Source organism: Tyto alba, unplaced genomic scaffold, assembly GCF_018691265.1.
Source record: "Tyto alba isolate M040663 unplaced genomic scaffold, T.alba_DEE_v4.0 Super-Scaffold_32, whole genome shotgun sequence".
Taxonomy (NCBI): Eukaryota; Metazoa; Chordata; class Aves; order Strigiformes; family Tytonidae; genus Tyto; species Tyto alba.
This window is the reverse complement of record NW_024881307.1, coordinates 9,166,810-9,190,056: the sequence shown is the minus strand read 5'-3', so window position 1 is coordinate 9,190,056 and position 23,247 is coordinate 9,166,810. Positions and strand designations below refer to the sequence as shown.

The 23,247-nt window shown below is 47.4% G+C and overlaps 1 protein-coding gene across 1 annotated transcript in view; it reads right to left on the bottom strand.

Moving 5' to 3' along the window:
* KMT2A (lysine methyltransferase 2A) overlaps window positions 1-23,247 on the bottom strand; it is a 48,200-nt gene that overhangs the window by 5,459 nt on the left and 19,494 nt on the right. The window contains exons 4-27 of the mRNA XM_042800593.1: window positions 22,651-22,828; window positions 22,035-22,269; window positions 20,657-20,721; window positions 19,502-19,873; window positions 18,797-18,870; window positions 18,035-18,163; window positions 17,061-17,174; window positions 15,712-15,858; window positions 15,365-15,460; window positions 14,438-14,558; window positions 13,525-13,638; window positions 12,991-13,175; window positions 12,236-12,409; window positions 11,303-11,413; window positions 10,981-11,054; window positions 10,271-10,464; window positions 9,789-9,895; window positions 9,507-9,644; window positions 7,566-7,724; window positions 7,177-7,294; window positions 7,014-7,092; window positions 6,693-6,853; window positions 5,732-5,917; window positions 761-5,075 (exon numbers count right to left, since the gene is read on the bottom strand). Coding sequence (XP_042656527.1) covers window positions 761-5,075; window positions 5,732-5,917; window positions 6,693-6,853; window positions 7,014-7,092; window positions 7,177-7,294; window positions 7,566-7,724; window positions 9,507-9,644; window positions 9,789-9,895; window positions 10,271-10,464; window positions 10,981-11,054; window positions 11,303-11,413; window positions 12,236-12,409; window positions 12,991-13,175; window positions 13,525-13,638; window positions 14,438-14,558; window positions 15,365-15,460; window positions 15,712-15,858; window positions 17,061-17,174; window positions 18,035-18,163; window positions 18,797-18,870; window positions 19,502-19,873; window positions 20,657-20,721; window positions 22,035-22,269; window positions 22,651-22,828 — 7,646 coding nt within the window. The remainder of the gene's footprint in view (window positions 1-760; window positions 5,076-5,731; window positions 5,918-6,692; window positions 6,854-7,013; window positions 7,093-7,176; window positions 7,295-7,565; window positions 7,725-9,506; window positions 9,645-9,788; window positions 9,896-10,270; window positions 10,465-10,980; window positions 11,055-11,302; window positions 11,414-12,235; window positions 12,410-12,990; window positions 13,176-13,524; window positions 13,639-14,437; window positions 14,559-15,364; window positions 15,461-15,711; window positions 15,859-17,060; window positions 17,175-18,034; window positions 18,164-18,796; window positions 18,871-19,501; window positions 19,874-20,656; window positions 20,722-22,034; window positions 22,270-22,650; window positions 22,829-23,247) is intronic.

Below are 23,247 nucleotides of genomic sequence, written 5' to 3'. Positions count from 1 at the left end.
GAGACAGAGCTAGGGACCGCACCGATACAACTGTCTAGTTCTGCGTGTGAAACACAGACCAGCAGCAGCTCTTATTCCCTCTACAGATCCGTATTTCAGAGAGTCAATTCAAACGTCACTTGGGGTTAAGGTCTGGAAAGTAATCCTCTACTGAGAGACAAGCGCACGCTCTGCTGCTCTGACAAGAGAGAGCAAAATTCTCCCTGTTCTCCCAGTTCCTCCCCAGTCTGCCTCGCCCCTAGGGACCACGGAGGAGGGAAGAGAGGCTGGAAGAATAAACGGCACACCTGAGGGGCGCTAAGCTCCCAGAAACTGCCGTGCAGTTTAAATTCTGTAACCAAAATGACCAAGGCAACGCCGTAACAGCAAGTCATTCTGGTGCCTTAGCACACTGCTAACAGTTCAGTTAAAACTTCTAGAGCGCTCATGCACGTTCACAACATACAGGAGTAGAGCCCGTCGCCCCTTTTGAGTGCCATTTTCTCTACTGATATCTTAAAAACACTCTTTCGCTTGCCAGAGCCGTCGACAATGAATGACGTCCTCATCACACTGCCCCTCAAAGCCTTAGGTTTTTCATCCTTCCCTTCCCCGAGGTAAGAGTTCTATTAACAACTTCACGTACTGACTTTCTGCCGGCAGCTGAGGATTTTACCTTAGCAATTATCAGAAGGAAAATCTGTGGTGTAAACTAGTGTGAGATTCTTCCTTCTACCGCTACAAAACCTCAGGGATGAGCGAAACCAAACCCCCCTCTTACCCTGTAGCCGAGACCTGGGGTACAGCAACGGCCCCTCTGTCGGGAACGTGGTGCGCTTCAGAGGAACCGGTCCACACGTGAGAAGTTTTGTGCTTCTTTCCATTCCCTTTGTCCAACGATGGCTGAATGCGTTTGATTTTGGGCTTCATTTTTGTGGGACCCAGCACGGAGCTACTCGCAGACTGCTGACCAGATGACGGGGAGCCTCCGGGAGATGCTGAACTGGCGTGCATCACCGACGAGGAAGCCTTGTTCTGTTCGAGGCCGGTATTATTGGGAACATCGACCAGATGCGGAAAGCTCGACAACTGCGCCGCTGCTGAGGCTGTGCCGAGGTCCAGCTGGGAGGAAGCAACCCCGGTTTTGCTGGCCAAGAGCTGCGTCATGTGCTGAAGCTGGTAAGAGCCTTCGGGGTCAGCAGACGACGGAGCAACTGTCATGCCCATCGTCTGTGCTGAAGGCAGAACACATATGCTCGAAGCGGCCGTCATGGCCGCCGTAGAGGGGGTTTGGGATGCCCCCAGTTGCGAAAACATCCCAGAACTTGGCGGCAAAGTCATGTGCTGCTCCTGAAGACCAAGGCTTTGGTGACTGGCTTTGATCAGGAGGTTGCTTATCGAACCAAGTTCCCCTAGTAATCCCGGGCTAGTTAACGTTACCGAACTCTGTCCCAAAACGTGACCAGGAACAGAGGCACCAGTTGTAGGGGCTGCCGTGGCCTGCATGGACACCACGTTGAGCACCGAGGAACTCGATGCTAGGCCTGACACAGGCCCTGCCGGGAGGTGACTGGCATCTGGCCCGATAACACTGGGTGACGTGCCGACCGCAGCGGCGGACCCGCCTTGCGGCAGCAAAGACGTTTGCTCAAAATACATGACCCCAGACTTGGACCTTTTGATGATATTGGGGACGGTTCTGTGGGACGTTGAATTTGCAATGGTTCCCAAGTCCAGCGGGTGGTTGGAAATCTGGGAAGGAGCGAAATTAATTAAGGTCATGTTGGAGACCATATCAGGAGGAGCTATAGCAGAAGGGGTTCCCGAGGGCGCCAGCTTCTTGTTCTTCCGTGAATGCAGGCGAGATATGGGCCGTTTCTTGCCCAGGGCAGCACCCGGTGTAGAAGCGGTGGTACCGAGGTCTGTCCTCTGACTAGCTTCCGACACCAAGAGCTGAGGATCAGGGGGCGGCTGCACACCGATCAGAAGGCCTGGCGAAGGGCTGCCGATGTTGGGTGGGAAGCCGGTCTGAGTGGCTGTGGAGAAGGGATGTATATGCTGGTGGTGGGACATGGGCAGCAGCCCCTTGCTCGTGGGAGGGAATAACGACTGAGACGAGGGCAAGCTCGGATTTAGCCCCGCGGTCAGCGTGAGCCCGCTCCCCATGGGCCCCAGCACGGAAGCGCTGGTCTCCATCACGCTCTGCGCCGAACTAACAGAAGGCGTTAACTGTATCTTTTGGGTCACGCCATTGGGGAGCGTTTGGAGGACGTAGAGCGGCTGCATGTTTTGGTTGACCACCAGGAGCTTTTCGGCGGCTGGTTTGAGGTGGGGCGGCGTCGTCTGCACCGCGGCGTTGGAGATCTGCGAGGGGCCGGGGCTGTCCGTGGAGTTTGGCACGTACTTCTGGCTCTGGAGGGGAACGGTGGGCGATACCGGCACCTGGATACCCGGAGTCCCGCTGTTTCTCGTTAAATCCTGGTTGCTGCCGTGCCCTTGCTCGACGGGGCCACAGGGCGGGCTGGCTATATGCTCTGCATCTATGTGACCCTGGATGAAGTGGTCGGGAGTCATGTGTCCTTCGGGGCTCGGGTCTACTCCTGGACTCAGGAGAGCTGTATCCCCTTCCCCCGAGGCAGATTTTTCCGTGACCGTCACTCTCTTTTCCCCAGACTCTGTGGAGGGCAAGGCAAGCATGGACCTCTCTCCCGAGGACGAGAGCGAAGACTCCGAGATGACGGCAAGCCTGTTGTGATTTTGGCTGGGCACCGTAGGGCTGCGAGTGGTCAGAACGGAGAGATCGGAAGGAAGCTCCAGCGGCAACTCAAACTGCTCCTCCGCGGATATGGAGGAAGAGACGCTGCTATCCACCGGCTCGGTGGTTGGCAGCTGCTGGGAGAACACCTCAAACAAGCCCATATCCTTGCCACGGTTGCTGTCGAGACCTAAACCTTCTCCAAGCGTTAGCAGCTCAGACGATGAGGACTCCGGACTTTCTCCCAGCGCCTGCATAGAAGGCGTGTTCTTGAGCACAAAGTCCATGATGTCGGAAGGGAGGATGTTCCCACAGTCATCGCTGTTGTTATTGTCAGAGTCGGATTTCAGAAGTTCCGTGTTAAAGGTGTCCAGTAAGTTCTTGTCAGAAGGCGTGCTTGCGTGAGCCCGGCGGCCTGTTTCCAACGAGCTCAGCTGAGCTTCCAGGGAGTCCTGACCTTGCGCTTTAACCCTGCTCACCGGGTGGCAGTTATCAATCTTTGGGTCGGTTTTGTGGACAGCGGAGCCCTTGGTGACTTGCACTTTCTCTCCGGCTTCTTCAGCTCGATCTAGCTTTAGGCTGTCCGTTCCGTTTTCTTTGCCGCTCCTTTTAGTGACCTGACTGACTTTTCTTGTCGTTGCCGTGACACTCGTATCGCTTTCGGTTCCATCATCCACACCGTCCAGCTGAGAGATTTTTGGAAGATCGCACTGCTCCTCCTCCCTGAATAAGTTGTGGGACGTGAGCCTCTCCTCTGTGTTCGAGGAAACCACCGTTCTGGTGAAATTATAGTAGTATAAGTCATCTTCGTCTGATGTGCTCAGGTCGTCCGCGCCATCCACTTGTCCTTCTGCAGATCGCTTCCCGCGCTTCTTCCCAGTTGAGTTACTGTAGAAGGGAATGTCTTCCTCTCCGTAGGACCTCACACCGTACAGAGGGGTCAACCCAAAGAACATATTGGATCTGGCCCGAGCACTTCTCCGTGGATACCTCCGCTTGTACGAGCCTTCTTCTTGAGCTTTAGTTCCGTCCTGCAGCATCAAGTTGTTATCTTGAACGGGCAAATTTTCATACGCGTTAGTTTGAGACTCCTGCGCCGGTGCCTCACTCGGGCTTCCCTGAACTACAGGGTTATCTTCTGGGCTTTCCGAAGTCGAGGGGGGCTCCGCCAAAGCAGCCAGTTCTGCTCCTGTGGACTGAGGTTCAGCATCGCTTTCCTGCTGCGCGCTTTTAGACTGGTTTTCGCTTTCCATCTTGAGAGGGGTCAGAGTGACTTTAACGGTGCGCTTTCTGGGCGCCTGCGATTCCTTGGAGGCCACTTCGGACTGCGCGGCAGAACCTTTAGATGGCCCTTGCGAAGGTGGAGACTTCTCACCAGCTTTTTCAGCAGGAACATTATTACATAACCTCTGGCTAATTTGTTCAGTCGCCAAACCCTGATTACCGAATTCTGCTTTCAGGTTTCCTTCGTCACTGCCTACTGCCTGACTCGAATCTGGAAGAGATTTCAGGGGATGCTTCTCTTTAAAGCTCTCTTTCACTAACTTTTTCCCTTTCTGACGCCTGTCTCTAGGGGCAGAAACCACCTGCTCACTCGCTGCAGGAGACCTGCTATTTACTCCAGCAGACTTCAAGGTCTTTGCATCCATCTCATCAACCGCAGTCGTCTTCTCTGGCTGTACAGGTTCCACGTGCTGGTCTCTGTCTTTCCTCGGGCCTCTCTGATGCAAAGGCGGAAAGGATATCGCTTCTTTGGAAGAAAACGATCCCGAACATTCCTGAAAGGTTCCTATTTTCACATTCATTTCTGCACCCGATGAACTGGCTGCTGGAGTGGACGTTTTGGAGTTTCCCCCCGAAACAAAGCTGTGAGCTGAATAATCTGGGTCCTTTGAGCTCAGCGTTTTCACCTTCTCTCCCTTCGAAGGCGCACCTTTGGCTGTCAAGTCTGAACCGCTAGAATGTTTTCCGTCCGTAGACTGAGGCGCATCCAGCTGGTAGGTTTTACTTCCGCCTGGAGCCGCTGTTTTCTGGGAGCCTGAACTGGCAGGGCAACCTTGAACTGGAGCGCTCGGCGTGCCGGCACTCAGCGACCCCCCAAAGCGGTCGGTGCTTTTGACGCTCGGCTCGTGCTCCGAAGAGGGCCCCATGCTGGAAACCGAAGATACACTGTGCCTGGAGTAAGCGTTCCCGGCTCGCGTAGGGGAAATCATCCGGAGCTTTGATTGCTGCTGTGACAAAGAGGAGGTGCTGTGTCTCCTAGAACCAATGCTCTTAAGTCCAGAGGATAGTAGAGGATCTCCTACTGTCACTATTTCATGGGTCACCGGGGTAGGACTTCCTGAGAAATTAAGGCAAGAAAGACTGTCAAGCGATCTGAAACCTTCACAGTCAACGCACCCCCAATTCCTTCAGACAAAACACACGAAATTAAAACCCAGCAAAGTCTTTCAGCCAAATAGCATGAATGTAATGATGATGCTTGAGAGAGGCATTAAATATCCGATACCGTCAATCAGTGTTCATCACATACAGCCCACAAGTTTGTACCTCAGGGTTTTTTGTATCTCACCTTCGGATGTGTATTTTCAACATCCGTTTGAAACAAAACGTGAACCGTTCACACACAAATCACGGCTGAATTACAAGACCAGATTCCCAATGCTCTCCAAAAAATACCTACTGAGATGATTACGTCCCTAGCTTATATTACAGCTCTTCTGTATTACCGCTATTATATTGCCCAAACACTGCATTCTTCACCCCAGGGAAATCTTTGTCTCAGTCGTACGTTTCTTGACAGGCCACCTCTACCGTGTATTTTCAGAACTTTCCTTCCCTCAAACCTATTGCCACTTCACTATTTTCTCTAGAAAGAGAAAACCGAACCCCACATTCTGAATGAAGCCAAAAAAGACACGAGCCAAACCCCAAATATTTCCAAAGCAGACAAACAAAACCTCCCCAAACCCCAAAAATCAACAGCACTTGAAATACCTGCAGAGGGTAACGGCCTAGACCCAGGAGACCTCTGTGTGGATGGGTAACTCGGTGTCCTGATCCTGGGACCCTTTGGGGCCACTGGATAGTAACAGGAACTAGAGGTCTGAGAGTGCAAGGGACGATCTGGTGACGGTGGGTTTACAATTTCAGGTGTACTTCGGCTGTCTTTAGGTAGAGTTTCTGTTGTTGTATGAAAGAGAAACAGCAGTATAAGCCATCGTGGAATCCTAAAAGCTCTGATCTGATCAAGTAAATATTGGTATCAGGTCTCACTCGGAGAATCAGGGTATTTGTTAAATAAACACAGAGCCAAAGATGACCGCTTCCTTACCATCAGATAACGCCCGGTTTCTTCTACTAAGAACATTTTCAAATACCTGGAGCAATACATTAACCCTCAGCATACACATTAAATTCCACGACATTTTAGTAAAGTTTAAGAATCTGTGCTGACAATGGCAACCATTATAAACGTTTTAAAAATCTTCCACAGCTTAAACTCTGGGAACTGAAAAGGATAGGGTTGAGATTTTTTTTTTTTTTTTTTTTTTTTAACTTCACCTGCAGATACAGAGAAACCAGTTTGGAAACACAGAAGAAACCCAGTACTACTACTCAACATGGCATTTAACAACCCCCATGTGACACCTGAAGTACAATTTGAAGTTTTAGATGACTAGAAAAATCTCAGCTCTGTAAACTACAAAGCATTACTACAGTAGTTTTCATTCAGCTCAAGTTTTCAGCGTTACCAGTACACCTGGGAGCTTAGATTTTATTTTTTTTTTTTAAAAAGTCTGAAGATGATGTCACACAATTTGGAAACCTGAAGCGGATTCTAGGCCGAATTAGTTTAAGAGACACAGGTCCTAGCCACCAGCTGGCCTTCTGGTAAGGATACACTTTGGCAAAAACATACTGAGAATATACCTTTATAAAGTCCTTGAAAGATTACCTGTAAGGGGAACCGGGCTGTGGGCAATCGTTCTGTTATCGTCATGCTCAACAGTGCTGTTGATGTCAGGTTCTATGACCGGAGGTCGGCACTCCATGATCTTGCAGGTGTACACACAGCGCTTTCTGGCATCCGTTGTGCTCCAGTACACCCTGGAGCACCTGGAAGAGAATTCAAACATAAAACAATTTACTCAACAGTCAGGTGAGCCTCAGCGTTCCTATTTTAAAGCTACAGTCCATTTTTACATATGTTACTTCAGCACTGGTTCAGCATCTAGTATACAAAGAGACATCTAATCGTGGAACGGCTTATACTCACTGATAGCCGATGGGAAACAACTTATCTTCACAGTCTGAGAGGTCATTCAGAATTCCTAAACAGTCTATCGTCATTGAACCTGAGCAGAAAGGGGAACAGAAAAGTTCTGTGAACCAGATTCCAGCACCAAAGATGGACCAAGTGTCCTGAGACTAGATCCTACCAATCATCATGTGGATGTTCTCTGGTTCCAAGCCACTAAGAAACTTTCTTCTCAAACTGATCCCTTCGAAGTCCACAAACACTCTCCTAAGAACTTCGAATCCATTCTCAGGAACCACCTGGAACAAGAATTCACAAAGCTACTTGTTGATTTTAAAGGAACCACCAGGTGTAGGCTACACAGTCTAACTCGATCCACAGTTTGGTCGTTTGGTTTTTGCACTGCCACGCTGCTTGCCATGCCGGCTGTATCGCTGACTTCCTTCTAACAGCAGCGCAGTCCGGCTCTCATTAATAAGGAACATGTTCAACATTAACGTCTAAAAAGTGGTCGTAGTCACAGGCTAACCCCACCTTCAGCAGAGGCAGGGAGTGAAAGAAGAATCTCACCTCTCCTTTAATCAAGTCACGATGCCTCTGGCAGTAAACTTTCTTATCATCCAGAAAGACACAGTTCTTGGCTCGCGAGCACATAAAATGATAGTTACTTGTACAGGAAGTGAGGCAGCAGCCTACCGTGGCGCCTGACTTCTGGCAGAACTCACATCTCTACAAGAGCACATAAAAAAAAAAAAAAGAGATAAAATTAATCTCTTCTAAAACCAGGCCACCCTTACTGTTGACAGTTGGATTTTCTCTCAGCATAGACAGAAGTTGAGAGTAATGCCTGACCTCCCACTTCATGACTGTAACATTTCACTCCTGTGACGCACAGGCACAAGTGAGACATGGAGGAGGAGGTGAGAGGAAGGAAGATCCCTCACACAGAACAACTTTTGCGTTTGCAGACCGGTTCCTCCAGGCCTCAAACTTTCCTGCTCGTACTCCAAGTCACACGCTCACACGCTTCACCAATTAATACGTCAACTCTTTCTCCTGCACAGAGTACTCCCCATGTGGGCGGCTTACTACTGGCCAAGAGCAGTCCTATCCCACCGCTTCTGCTACTTTAAATAAATACTTAGGACCAAATGATGCAATATTGAAACAAAATTTGGACAAACTACTTTCTAATCGTGCTTCCAGTCTTATTTCATGCTTCTGGAAAGTAAGTAACAACCAATTCACAACAGGACGACAATTATTTCGTTTTCTAAGACTGCTTAGGAGTTCAGAAGATAGACCAGCATCATGCTTTTTGCAGTATTTAACAGAGTAGCTATGTACAAGCTAGATGTCAAGATCCTTCATCTACACTCAAATATGAAAACGTTCCTTGATCAACACCTTGAATTGGTCAACACTTGCTTTCAATTTTTATTTATTTTATACGTACGTAAAACTTAACCTAGGTCAAAATACCAGGTACAGGCTTGCTCTCTCTCCTTCCAACTCCTCTGCTGTCATCAGTTTGGACTGCAACAGAAGATCTGATAAGTCCTTGTACTAGAGAGACAGGTGTTGGGCTTTAAGACAGCATTTGGCCATGCTTTCAATATTCCGTATTATTTGAAAAACCCGGTTGTGACTACATATATGGCACCAACTGCTTAAGGTACAACACTGGCAACTGAAGACCTTCTGAGAAAAACATCACTCCAGTTTTCCCATTAAAAGTTCCTTCTGGTCTCCACAATATTTCCGAACCGCGCAAGGATAAAATACATTTTCAAATACCTTGAGTCAGTTCTATTATATACAGCATGGGAAAAAAAAAAAACCAAAACAACCAAACAAAAACAAACAAGGAGAGAACAATGCAGAAAAAACACCGTTGTGCTTGTTTGCTCACTTTCCTCCCCTCAGTGGGATGGGCGAGAGAATCGGGGGGGGAGGAGAAAAAAAAAAAAAAAGTAGAATTAGTGGTTTGAGATAAACACAGTTTAATAGGACAGAAAAGAAAAAGAAAAGAGTAACAATAAACAGTAGCAATGACAAAAGAATAGAATATACAAACCGAAGCGATGCAGGGTGCAAACGCTCACCGCCTGCCGACTGATGCCCAGGCAGTCCCCGAGCAGCGGCCCCCGGGCACCCCTGCCCCTAGCCTACGCACCGAGTGGGACGGCGTGCGGTACGGAGCATCCCTGCGGGAGCTGGGCTCAGCCGTCCCGGCCGTGCCTCCCCCAGCCTGCCCGCGGGCGCGGCCGTACGAGAAGCCGACGAGTCCTTGACCACCGCTTAGCGACCGCTAAAACATCAGTGTGTTATCAACATTATTCTCACCCTAAGTCCAAAACTCACCACTAGAACAGCTACGGGGGAGAAAATTAACTCTACCCCAGCCGAAACCAGGACAAACGCACACAAGGAGACTTTTAGCTGGGTTCCCGTCTCGGTTCTGGCTAAATCAGCCTGAAGTTTAACCAAGAATTCTTTACTTATACCCACCAACTGCTTTCCCCTGATCACAGCCATGTGCACGTTTTTGAGAGAACCATCATCATCTTCAAATACTTCTGCTGACCATAAAGCACAATTCACATGGGTCCACTCATTTTGGCCAATGTAGAGAAGGCGTCCAGCATCCTAAAGAACAGAAGGAGCCATTCTTTTCAAATATTCCACGAGAGGCGACAATGCAGAAGAATCACCCAGCCTACCCAACAGTACCAAATGCACAGTACTGCTTAAATCGGCTCCTGTCAAAACGGGCACGTGACAGATACTCACATTAGCACTGTCATCACCGTACTTCAGGCACAACGCGCACTGCCTGTTGTCTTCTACATCCGGAGGTGGGTTAAGTTCAGGACTATCCTCTCTGCTTCTGTCAGAGCCTGATGGTAAAAAGAGAGACCACTGTTTATTCTCGAAAGTCAGGGAGGGAAAAATTCATATGGAAAGATTGTTGTAAGTGAACAGGGTAGAAGAGCCAAACAGCAGCCTAGAGTTTTCCATAGTGAGCTTGTAAAGCAAGGAAAAGCACGCATCAGCCTCTATGGAGCCCTTGCTCTGGGGGAAAAGAGGCAGGTGCAAATGTACTTCTGAGCCCAAGCTCAGCTCAGAAACACTCTGAATGATCTCAGGTCACAGAGGTCTCCAAAATTCTTCTGGCGCATACAGAACTAACGCCACCCTCTCTTTACTAGTAGGAGGTCTGGAATAAAGTCCTCTGGGTGTGGGACCAAGAGTGCTGCAATCTGTTTTCTTACTAGAGATAGGTGGTGTAGGAGGATGTAGAGGAGTTGGCGACTCTGGCTCTCCGGGCCCTTTGGGTCTTGGAGCTGGAATGATTTTCTTCATCAGAGGGGGTTGTTCAGTGAGGTTGTTCTCTTCTCGCTCCTGCCACTGAGCGTAATTATGGTCAAGCGAAGGGGGCAGCACTGCATTCGGCAACATACCACTGCTGAAACGCAACAAGGAGCCTGTGGTCAGACCCGACGGCACCAGAGGACCTTGTACCCTGTCGACCAGCACTGCTGACGTTTGACACGCAATAACAACTCATTTAATCCCTTACAGTCCACACATGCTCTCAGCAAAGGCTACAACTGGTCGCTTACATTTTAAGGTTTGTGATGTGGCTGTCTCTTTTGAGGGTAACAGGTGCAGAAGGCGGGCCACACCGAACGGGGGTGAGGAGGAGGAGGGGGACAAGACTGACAAGTCAACATACAATACAGCTAGTTCTAAATAATGCTTTTGGTTATTCTGCTTTACAACAAGGAAGTATATACAAAACATGGGCACGGGATTATTGTTTAACTTCTAGAAAAAAAAAAAAAAAAAAAAAAAAAAAAAAAGGGAAAATAAAAAAGAAAACCAGAAAACCCAACCCCACAAACAGGCTCTCTTGATACTTTTTGCTTGGACAGCTGGCAAACCACAGGGTGCCACAGTCGGACACAGAACAATTACTTACTTGCTTGTTACTTTATTTGGCTCCCAAAATCTGGACTTTTTTACACTGAACCATGGAAAAACACGCTCCATTTGCTGAAGGAAAACAACACTCCATTAGAGATGTTATACAACATATCCAAAAATTCAGAGACGTTCAGCCAAGATCTACTGTAAATGCACAACTAGTAACATTTCATTAACGTCAACAACTCTGACAATGTATGACTTTATTCCCGGAAATACCCAAGCAAGGGTAAGCGTGAGGGACCCTCTGGAGTCCAACAGCAACAAGCAGCGGTGCGACCCCAGTAAGATTTCAAAATAACCGTAGTCCAGCTCACCCGAATAAAGAAGGACTTGACCATGCTATTGGCTTTCTTGACTTCTGGCTGCCCTCCGTCAGAATTAATGGCTGCTTGAATTATCTTCACGATATCATCACTAAAATCCAACTATAAGAAAGGCACAAATTTTTCAATTAATAGCATTGTCTCTTGTACAGCTACACCGTCCACTAATTTTTTAAGGCATCAAGTGAGCATCCAGACGACTAGGAGACTGAACCAGAGCACCGACTCACAAGCAGAAAAAGAATCTGCCTGTAAAGAAAGAAGCAGCCCTGGGCAGGTGCAAACTGCCTGGCAGAACTGCCGCACCCCTAACCGGTCACTCCTTCCTTCTACCAGGAGTTGACTGCTGGCCGATTTTAAATCGGCTAAGCTAGCAACCTCGAAAGGATTCGGCCAAAATCGGGCAACAGCACGTTCGCCCAGCACTTTGCAAAATACGGTCTTCCTCAAGAATACAGGCTCTGTGGGGAAAAAAGAAGAAAAGGCTGCGCCCTACAAAGCAAACTGCTTCCGTCAACGTGAGCTTTTTGTCTAAATGACCCCTAAAGAGATCATCCCTCCACACATGAATGATTAGTTTCCAGGTAACTGACTACCATCAGCGCTATTTGGCCAGGCCTTCAGTTAGAATTTGCAGACGAAGGATGACGTGTCCCGTTTCCATCAACATGAACCTCTGACTCAGAGCAAAAGGGGTTCAAGCAAGTATCACTGCTGGGCAAAGAGAAACATACAGCAGTGTAAAACACATGTCTTTGGGCCAACATTAACACGGGCGCCGGCCAGAATTATTTTTAGCAGCACATTAACCTGTTTCCTTGTCCATAAAGGAAAGGCTGAAGCATGCTCAGTTATACACACCACAGGTCAGAAAGCAACTCACAGGAGCTATTAGCAGAGCGGAACAGTAAAACCTGGACGTACCACGGACGCGTAACCTCCCTGATCCATTTTTCTTTTCACTCCTTCCAGATCCAGAGGTTGCTGCTCCTCCTGTTTACTGACTTCTGTTAGGACAGGAGGATCGGGACCTTCAGGAGAGCTTCTGGACGGGATACTCTCTTCCGTCTCAGGATTTAAATCAGGCGGTTTTGCTGCCTGTTAACATCAACAACCAGACAGAGGAACATTTGCTATTGCAGTGTGGCTGCTACTCACGATACTCTCCCACGCACATCTACTCGCCCAGAGATTCTTGCTAACCCGAAAGAAAGGAGACTAAAGTTCTTAATTCCTGTCCAAAACGTAGGGGCGGAAATGAAAAGATCTTAACCGGCCTTCTGGTGCTCCCCGGCAAGGAACACGGCGGAGCAGACTCACCACCTATAAGGATCAAAGTCATTTTTCAGAAGTCTTATTTCTGAATATGTATTTCAAGACTGAGGTCCTGGTTTTCTCTGCCAAAAAGCACCCTGGCCATCACACAGCTAAATCCTCCCATTCCTTCCAGAACTTTACCCTATTTTTCCTTTTAGCCTCACAAGTCGTATCACCAACACCCACTTCTTTGTTTCCATAGGAATGAACAAAAGAAAGAAAACAAAAATCAGAGCACACGTTGTTCTAAGCACGATAAAGACACTTTTGCAGTATGACGCACAGCAACACCAGAATTCAACTGAACGTCAGGCAACACTTCAAGCCGGAATATATTAACAGGCTGCGAGGCTCCAGCTTACCTGTCGATACCGCAGCAAGTGGCTGGTAGTTCTCGAATTCAACAGGGCGGTTAAAACCTGCTTTAAGGAAACCTGCAGCTCCTTTTCCAGTGCCAGACGCCACTCTGCAGGGTGCTGCTCCGTACAGTTAATGCAGGTGTATGCTACGCTCTCAGGCAAGTTAGAGAGAATCTCATACATTTCATCTGGAGGCAAAAAAAATAACAATGTGAACTGCTTCACCGAGGGATGGAGATGACGGGGAAAAAACCCCTGCTCTGTACTTCATGACCAACTGAAACACTTTTCGCACGGCAGAAGCGTCTCGTGCAACGAACTGAGCAATCCTGCATCCGAGGCAAGTCCTACGCTTTCAGGACGCCACTGACACTAGTACTGGTTCGCCTGTAGCCATTCTGGAGGTATTTTTCAGGTAGGTCACAACAGGTGAGGGTGTTAACGTAACACTCTAGTAGAAAAGTCCAAACCTGGATCGCTTCGGTCTACTTGCCGCCCCGCGTTCTAAAGCACCGAGGAGATCAGGATTTGCCTTACCAGAAAGGTTTTCACATTTGGAGTGGACCCAGCGGTCGCATTTCCCGCACTGCATCATCTTGCTCTCATAGTCGTCATCATCATAGCATTTGTCACAGAGAGGACAAAAATTTCCTGCAAACAAGACGCGATTTTTATCAGAAGTTCAGCTGCCACACACACCTTAAAGGCTAGGTGGTTAGTTACTCGTGTGCTAAGAGAGCAGCCCTCTGAAAAAGCCACCAGTAAGCTGCCGATAGAGTTACCTCTAACTTTTACTGCAAACAACGGCCACAAAAACAACCTGCTCGGAAGACCACTGACTGCTCTAGAATTCTATTACTAGGTACCCATTTTTTGGGGGTGGCGGGACCAACAAAATACTATATGCAATTAGCTTTAATGAGTAAAATGAAAGGACAAAGATGGCATACAGGCAAGAAATTAGGTGGAAGAGTGAAGATTCTCTATCCTGAGATTTCTCCGCAGAGTGCCCCTCCCAGATTTAAAGGTGTCGCATACGGTAACTAACCCAAGAAGGAACAACCACCTTACAACAGGAATTTCGTTGCTTTTAAGCCAGGAGTCCTTTAAAATGTCTTTTTCTCCACTGCTGCTTGAAACCCTGGGCTAACGGGTGAGTAAGGATTGCTTTATATGGTGCAGTGCTTACATTCGAGACGCCTCGAACTCTGGTGACAATAAAACAGCGGTGACTTTTGTTGGCCACTGTAAAATCTAAGAACCCGGCCTTCCTACAGGAACCGTTGCACGGGCTTTCATGCTCGACCCTAACACCAGCTTTCACTCCTGTTTGCACCGTGACAAGCTCACCTGCCCTGCAGGCCCTCTGTTCAGTCTACACTGACGCAGTCTAATTCAAAACTGAGCATCTGAAGAGGCTCCTGCTGTAAAGAATCACAAGTTTATGTACCTTTAGCAAAGAGTTTGGCACAATCATGACATAGCGAGAAGTCATGAGACCACTGCGCATCCCACCCTTTGCCTGGTGTTGTTGATCCACAGCTCTTGCAGCGAACACATTTGGTACATATCTGGAAAAGGAACGTGTTTGGCAAGAGTTACTTGCTTGTATCCAGTGGTTTCTGTGCTGTAGTCCTAACCCTACATTTCATAGTTTTTATTATTTAGTAAGCGTAAAGAGTTTACACAACAGAACGAGGAGTTTCAAATAACAAAACTTTCACTAACAAGAACAAAGCTCCCTCCCCTTTATGCAAGATGGTGATAATGTAACAAGAAAAAAAATGAAAATAAATCACAGTACGGTTATGTCCTTCATATTTGCACTGAAGCACCCATCACCCTTCCCTTCGCATAAAACAACAGCACACGTAGTTGTGGCGTTTCTTCTGACCTAAAATATGAAGTCTTACTTCAACAGTTTTCCAACTCTGAGGATATCGTAGTAAAAACACCTAAAAACTGTCAGCACCAAACACACCCTAGGCAAAGCTTTTGCACTCGCTTAGAATAAAAACTCGAAAGACACAAAACAGTGCATTAATCCAAATCGTCTCTCAATACCAGTATCAACCGGTGAGTCTGTGAAAGTAAATGCTTCCATCCGACAGAGCTTCCTCCACGTTCTGGGACTACGACCGGAGGAATTAATGCAACTAAAAAGAGGTGCAATCCCTTTAAAAATTCTGCTTGTTCGGAACTTTATCAACAACCCACCTCATTATCTATTCCCAAGTGTACCTTCCAAGGCAACAGGCGTCCTGCCTTAAAAGGCTAAGAGATGGCACCAGAGCAAGTCAACTGGAGAGCTCTAGCCTGTAGTGTTACGATCAGCCAACTAGCGAATTACCCCAAAGAAGAAATGAAAACCCCTCACCCAAACTTTCTTTTTCTTGGTGGGTTTTGTTGGGTAGTTTGGGCCCAGGCACTCAGGGTGATAGCTGTTTCGGCACTTGTTACACTCCAGCAACTGCTACGAGAATAAGGGGAGAAAGCATTGGAACAGAGACCCTTTGAAGGGCAGCAAAACCCTGGCCGCTTTCGTTTTACGTTGGATCCCCGATTCGGGGCAAGAGGAAGGAGGTGCAAGGAAGCAACTCGAGAGGCGCTCCCCCCAGCGCACAGCGGCGCTCGCGCAGAGACCCTGCGCTTCCCTGCTCGCGGCGCACGCTCGCGAGCGGAGCTCTGGGAGCAGCGCGGGGGTGCCCGGCGGTTTGGGGGTACCTTGGTGGCCTGGTGCTGTCTCCCACACACGTGGCAGAACTTGCAGCGACGGCAGCACCAGTTCTCCAGCTGGTCCTCCAGGGGCCGCTCGCTCTCCTCTAAGCAGAACTTGTGGAAAGGCTCACAACAGACCTGACAATACACAAACTGCAAGGGGGGAGAGGGAGGTTTTAGCAAGTCAGAAGCGGCTCCAAAGTCCCAAACAAGCCCCCTCGCGCTCCAAACTACTTTGAATTCTGCTTTACAACTGACAGAACGTGGATTTCTACTGACATATTTTAGGAGAGAAACTGTGTGCGTACTTCAGACACCCCAGATACGCGCTCATCTACCCAGGCCAGGCATCTAGCAGCAAACGGGAGCGTGGTGCCTGTTACCTAAGTGTTCAGAGTATTGGCAAAGGCCCATAGAGCTCTTCAGGATCTCCCTCCCTCGCTGTAACACAAGCCAACCGCACCAGAAGAAACACTTAGTGCAGAGGGCAGGCACATGCGGAGCCAAGAGAGAAATCCCTCCCTCTGTTCAGCTTAGGTGGCCCACGTGAAAGCCCGTCTAATTTCCACCCATCCCCTGCAAGGCTGGTCGTGCTAGAGAAAGAGTTGGCTCTGGGGCACGAGCCCCGCAGGCTCACAGCGGACAGACGAGTCGCTTGTCCCCTTGAGCGACCTGACTGAGAAGGGGATGGCTCCCCGTCCCACTGGACCTTCACGGTCCTCAAGTGAACCGACGTCCACATGCAGAACTCAACCCTCTTCTCCCCGAGTACTGTTCGGTCATCGCAACCAAGCCTCTTCTAGAGTGCTAGCATCACCGGCCCAGGGCAACTGGTCTGAAGGTGTTGAGGAAGCACCTATCTATGCCTGGAAACGCATTTAACACATCTTAAGGCCAGATCCAGCTCTTTATGCAGCACCAGAACCTTCCCAGTCACGTTTCAGTGATGGTTTGCAGCTTTCAGCAGGTACAGACGTACCTGGGCAAGCCAACACTGCTTAAAGCCCTTTAACGCTACCAGGCAGCCTTTCTTCTTTCAAGCTGCGGGAAAGGAAAGCCCCTGCTTCACAGCAGATGTGGGATTCCAAATTAAGAGGAGAGGCGGGTGCTCTCAAATACGCACGCTATTCTTTACGTCTAACACAGTTCACCTCCAAAGCAAGCACTGCAGAAGTTGCCACACTGATTTTAAACACCCTGCATTCTAGTATCTTGGGACGAATTTTAGCAAGGAGAGATTTACAGGTATCGTTTTATTTTCTTCCGGATTAAGGTCACGACAGTTTTTATTTACTCATTTTTGTAACAACACGGTGCTGAAACTAAGTCATCAACAGCCGAACACAATGCTTTACCTCCACATGTCCACTGCTGGCACAGAGAAAACAGACCACCCTGGGAGTAATAGGTACCGAGGTGACGATGCCTAACCCACCCATCTCCCAAACATTCTCCACTTCACAGTCCTCCTGAAAGTACAAAAGGATACGTCACCATGCAGAATAAGGCAATACAACATCAGTATAAAGTGCTCACTTTGCCTGCTGCTTTACGGGTTCTGTGTCTGCGATTAAGCGGTCTCAAACTGAAACCATTTCAACTTCTACCTCGGTCTACTTCCTAGTGTATACTGGAATAGTCACAGCTCGGCGCTGTTCTTGCCAAGAGAGCTCAATCGTACACTAAGCCTTCCTTCTACGGAAAGCAAGCCTAAGGAACAAGACAAAGTTTTTCATGATGGCACCATTATTACTAAAAGTGAAATTGCAGAAGAATTGTACTTTATTAAAGCTCCGTATTTGTTGAAAACACTTGTGAGATCTCACTATAATCTCCGGTATCAACACTTATAGATGGACTGAAAAATTCTTAGGAAAATATTATTTTTTATTATTTCAACACCGTTGTTCAAAAAAAGTACATGATTTATCATTTGAAAACCCCATATAGACCCCAAATGTCGTGAATTACAAGTTACTAACATTTTCCCCAAATCTTGTTGGCTCAAGTTGTGGTAAGGTTTTATAGTTCCATCTTAATGGAATAATTCTTCATAAACCTCAAATTCTTGCTCATCCTCACACATTGACAGTTAAGGTTTTAAAGCTTTAAGAGTCTCTTCATCCAGTACTCTAATTATAAGACAAAAAAGGCATAACAAGCTGCTAAAAATCAACCGAGTGACTTGTCATGAAGGCTCCTATTTGCAGTTCTCTGAACGGTACCAGACACACCAACTCAGAAGTCACTGCCAGCACTCTCGAGGGACTCTAGTTCCAGTGTTTAGAGCCAGGCAACATTCAAATACTTAAAACATTTTGTCCTCTACCTTGAAATCCACTCGGATTCTGTGGACTCCATCTGTAGGTGGCTTTTGCTTGGAACTGCTTCCGTTAGTCAGAGTGCTGAGCAAATTCAGCGTGCTGCTTTCTGGCTTGCTTATAGGAGGGGGCTTTTCCTAGTCAAGTAAAGGAGCCTGCATTAATCCCAACCCTGAACATGAAAATTTAACCAGTAATTATATTAAACGCCACAGGTAATTCACAGACAAAGCCCCCAAACCAGCACAGAATTAACGAGTGGGTAAAAGCTGCAAGAAAGTAACCATTCTGCCATACCATTTTTTAAGAGCATTCCACACGCAATCACATTTCTAATTCCATTTGCTGCTTTCTTGGCTAACACCACATTGTTCTCTCTCATCGGAGCACCGGTTTTTATTCTGCTGCAGCGGGGAAACTCTGGGTGTATTTAGACCCTATGCACTTCTCTCTCAGATTTAAATAAGACAATTCTTTTTTCTTTTCATAATGGAGATGTTTCTGAGATGAAGGCAGTTCCATTTTTTATGGAAAAGCTAGCCTCCACCCCACAACACAGAAGTCTTAGAGAACAAGCTAACGTCTGAACCAAATGTTAAGCATATGCCAGGTACTTTGATCTCCATATACTGCCACAAGGAAGAACTTAACATCTTTACCAAAAAACCCCAATCTGTAAAAGGGTTAAAGGAATGCAGTTCTACTTTCTAGACAGACAGAAGTTCCAGGTTCTTGAAATTTACTGACTGTGTACAAAAAACAGTATTCACCTTTTCTTTTGGTTTCTGTTTCACAGGGAAAGTTGGACGGGGAGCAATTTTTTTCTGTTTGCTTTGTTCTGTGCCTAGGAAGGGGGGAAAAATTATGAGTATTTCAAGTAACTAACAGCCACCTGTAGAGAAGAAAAGGGGAAGAAAAAAAAAAAAAAATCAGCTGGGTAACGTGCGATGAATTTTAGACTAGAGTTTTTCCAGTCTCTTCTGTGACTGCACCTCACCAACTACGACCTGAGCAGTCTCCTCGGGGCATGACCAGGAGAGTTTGCTCTGCTAAAAATCTGAAGCGTTCTGGGTGCAAAGCCACAGAAGTCCCGGAGCTGCCTTGCTGGTCACTGCTCATGCTGTTCTGTACTACGTGCGCTACTACGGCTTTGCAGTAAAAGATTGCATCCTTCTTGTTTCACATTCGGACTGTGAACGGTCAACAGACTTAACAGTATTGACAATATACTTCAAGACTGCCAGGACTACATGACTAAAAATCACAATGAAGGCAGTCATCTTTCTCCCCGCCCCAATATACACTGCAGTTCAGTAAAAAGGAAGCCCGCTCTAGGCAAAATTTCCGAAATAACCTGCTGTAATGTCACCAGACCATAAAGCACCTATCAGCTTTAAAATCCAACAGCTTCTAGTGGTATTAATATTGTTACTTAACAGGACTCGAACATATTGAGGATAAACAGTCCCATTTACCTATTTCTGGCTGGGGAGTCTGCTTTTTCTTAGGCTCAGAAGTGGTAAGTTTAGGGGCTTCTTTTTTCAAAGGTCCTGAGCTTGATGGCTGTGAAGGAGGGAGCTGTACCGGCTGGGACGCCTGCTTGCCAGTCTTTCTGGTACCAGATGCGGGGACCTGTTTGGGCTCCGACACCGGGACGGAGGAATTCCCATCCTCGTGCTTTTCCTCAACGGGCTTACGAGCAGGCTCACCGCTCTTCTTTACGGCATTGTCTTCTCTCGATACAACAGTCTGAGGAGTTTGTTTCTGTCCAGAGTCCAACTGGTTCTTTCCAGAATGGCTTTCTTTCTTTTCATTCGTCTTCGATTTCTTCTCTTTCTTTTTTGCAGCTAGGAAGAAGAAGCATCAATAAAGCAACACAGACTAAACGGTGTGACTTCAAATGACTTGCTGCTTTTTTAAAACAAAGGAAAAAGGCCTTTTGATGTCACCGTTTGGCCATACAAAGGAAAAAACAGTACTCAAAAAAAATAAAGCATTTTGTTGGCAAAATCAACGCACTGGGATTACGTTGCAATCTGTGTTCTGCTACCCCGGGCCTCTATTCTGACGGAGGAGTAAGCAAAACCCTTCTGCAGTAAAGCAGGTTCAGAGAGCTTAACTACGCGAAGGAGAAAGCAGACTTTGGTGAAGTTCAGGGAGTTCAAGGCAGCCGCCTGGCCGCTGTCACATGAACGCGCAGACCCCGACAGGTCCAGTACCCAGAATGCAGGGATTTAACAGAACGCGTACGACGGCTCACTTGAGCCTTGAGGCAAACAGGCTCATCGGTCCCCGTGTCACTGAGGAGCAGGTAAGCCTCTGAGAAATGCTTCACCTGGAGGGCAGAGGGGAGACTGCCCAGCCACCGGGAGCAGCTCCCTCCAAACGGAAGGAAAAGTCCAGCGCGGAAAGAGACGGCCGCTGTTAGGGAGTACAGGTGCTGCCTGTACTCGCACCTCTCCTGCAACTTCCCCCTGAGGTGAGGGGAACGGTCAGGCTCCCCGTTAACACTTGCCTGCAGACTAACCCTTTATAAGCTCCATGTAGCCACGACGACAGCACAAAAAGCAAAAGCTGAGAGATGAAAATTTCTCTCTTGCGCTATAGTCAAGCCAAGTCTCTTAGCCTACCTTTAGCTTGCTTCTGGAGATACGCTTTTGAAGGCATCCATTGTAGATTCTGACATTTCCTCATTCTACAAAGAAAGAACGCGTCGTGACATCAGAAGAAAAATGCAGACGTGAAGAGGTAAGTGTAAACATTCAAGACGAAAACTGGAAGGAAACCTGATCAACACACCCGCTACCTTTTTCCAAGCAATCTCCTCCCCCCAACTCCATCTTCAGACACATGTAAAAGAAACTCCCTATTTTCCTCCGTATTCTCCTTTTGGTTTTCCACACTTTCAACACAATTTTGAGGTTAATAAAACTGCCTACTTAACGACAGTGCTTCACTGTAAATCCTCCATCAGTTCCATTTCTTAGATTTGAGAAATATCAGAATACTTCCAGGAGCTCTAAGAAACCGCATCAGACTCTCTCAGACCGTAGGTTTTACGCAATCCAAACTGAGGACATTTCAGACCAAAATAGTTACTCTCGGGAGCGGGACTGGATTAGGTGAACAAGCCTTCTTCTAGGCGTTCAACTTTATTTCCTATTTTTCTTATGTTTAGCCTATGATGTTTTCTACGAGTTAGGCTAGGCTTTGTTTCTGCCTTCATTCTTGTAGCAGGGCCCGTTGTTTTGAAACCTAGCCCGAGGCCTGGGCAAAGCTGCGAAGAGCGAGACTGCTTACAGATTGTAGTCTGCAGAGTGCTTTCACACAGATGAGCACTACACAGCAATTCTCACAGCTATGCTTTATAAATAAATAGCTCTCATACCACAATCTTTATTGGTGCCACTTCAGTTGCTGTCTTTTCAGACAGATTATCTAGTCTGGTATAATCAATTTAATGCAGCAATTTAGAAAAGCAAAAAGGTTCAGGCTAAGTGATATGTATAAAAAAAATGAGAGAAAAACATCAAGGAAGAGTGGGATTTCTTAAGGACATCCAGAGACATCTTTGTTATATCAAGTGTATATACACCAGATAAACATCATCTTGGAAACACAAGCTCTTCGTAAATGCCGTTTGAGAGAATAAGAGATAAATATTTACGTATGCATTGCTTTCAATGCAAAAACCCATACTGCCTAGTGAAAGCCACTGGTCCCACACCGAACGCTTTTCAGTGCTATGCCAGTTCCGTCAAACTGGGGAGAATAAACCGGCCGTGAACTTCAGAAAAAGAGCTCATAACAAACACAGCTTGCATCAGGATCCCAACTCTTAAATTAAACTGTTTACGATCCCCTGCCGCGGTGCAGCCTTGGCCCAGGGCAAATTCACTCAAAGCCTACACCACCGGGTAAATCTGCTGTTCCCTGTCCCGGAGCGTGGGCGTGCTTATCCCACCCAGAGCAGAGATCAGCTGAACAGTTTCTCAGCCACACACTTACTTGCAGCACTGCTTCTTTATGTTGCGCCCGCCAAACTTGGGTTTATCAAGACAGTTAGTACAGACACCACAGTCCTCTGGAACCTGACAGCCCGAACACTGCCCACAGCGCCTTGAGCGTCGGCCCTTCTTCACCGGAGGTTCTTGCTGTGCCTTGTTTCTGGTAACCGGCTTAATCGGCTTGATAGGTGGAGCAAGAGGTTCAGCCTCTTCTGAGCCAGCTATTGATGACTTATCTATCAAAAAAAATTTCTACTGTGAATCCACTGACGTCAAAGAACGTTTCAGGGGCATCTAATTTGCTAATGGAATTTATTCCATTAAGTGTAAGTTCACCTGCAGAGCCACACAAGCAGGCAAGGGGTGTGCGCGACCGTGTGCATATACACACACATACGTACATGTACACCCCTCAGCAGACCAAAAGTTGAGCGCAAAACCCATGTTTGTACCAATTACCGACGGTTAAAAGGATTAACTCTCTCTGAGTAGCCCTGTAATGGAGAGCCTGGAGCTGTTTAACATACCTTCCCTCGTTAATCACTCATTTTAAGCAGTCAACAAAAGCTGACTTCTTTGTAAGACTCCACAGATGAAAGCTAAAACTCTTAGCTCACCATCATTCCCCATGGAAGACAGTATCTTCTCCCGTTCTTCCCACGGTAAGGCACTCAGAGTGGGCATGTCATCAGGAAACACTGCTCGCTTGCGGCCCAGCGCAACAGCTGCTCTCCTGCAAACATGTTTGATTCGTGGTCCTCGGACTGACGTTTCTGACGAATCGCTCTCTTGTCCCTAGATTTCAGAACATGAGAACAGACAGTGCTCCTCAGAAAGGTACCAAAATGAGGCTGCGACACATCTAATAGGAACTACTAAACAACCTAAAAAGAATTAAAATGTATCTCAGCTTGCACTTTTGTAAAAATCGGGATAAAAATAAAGACTCTCAGCCTTTTACACCTCAGCTATTCAAGAGAGGATAAACTCAAAAGAACAAGAGTTTTTACTCATTCGGAATTATAAGGTAAGTTTCCACCTACTGGGAAGCAAACTCGCTCACGGAGCTGGGTTACGAGGGCTCTGGTATTATAAAAAAAATCACAGTTGGCTCAATTAGACTGACATTCGGTGCTAACGGATCCGGCAGAGGCCAGAAGTAAATCAAGCCGTCCGATAGCTTTGTAGAGTCGCGAGGGGCTTGGGTTTACCGA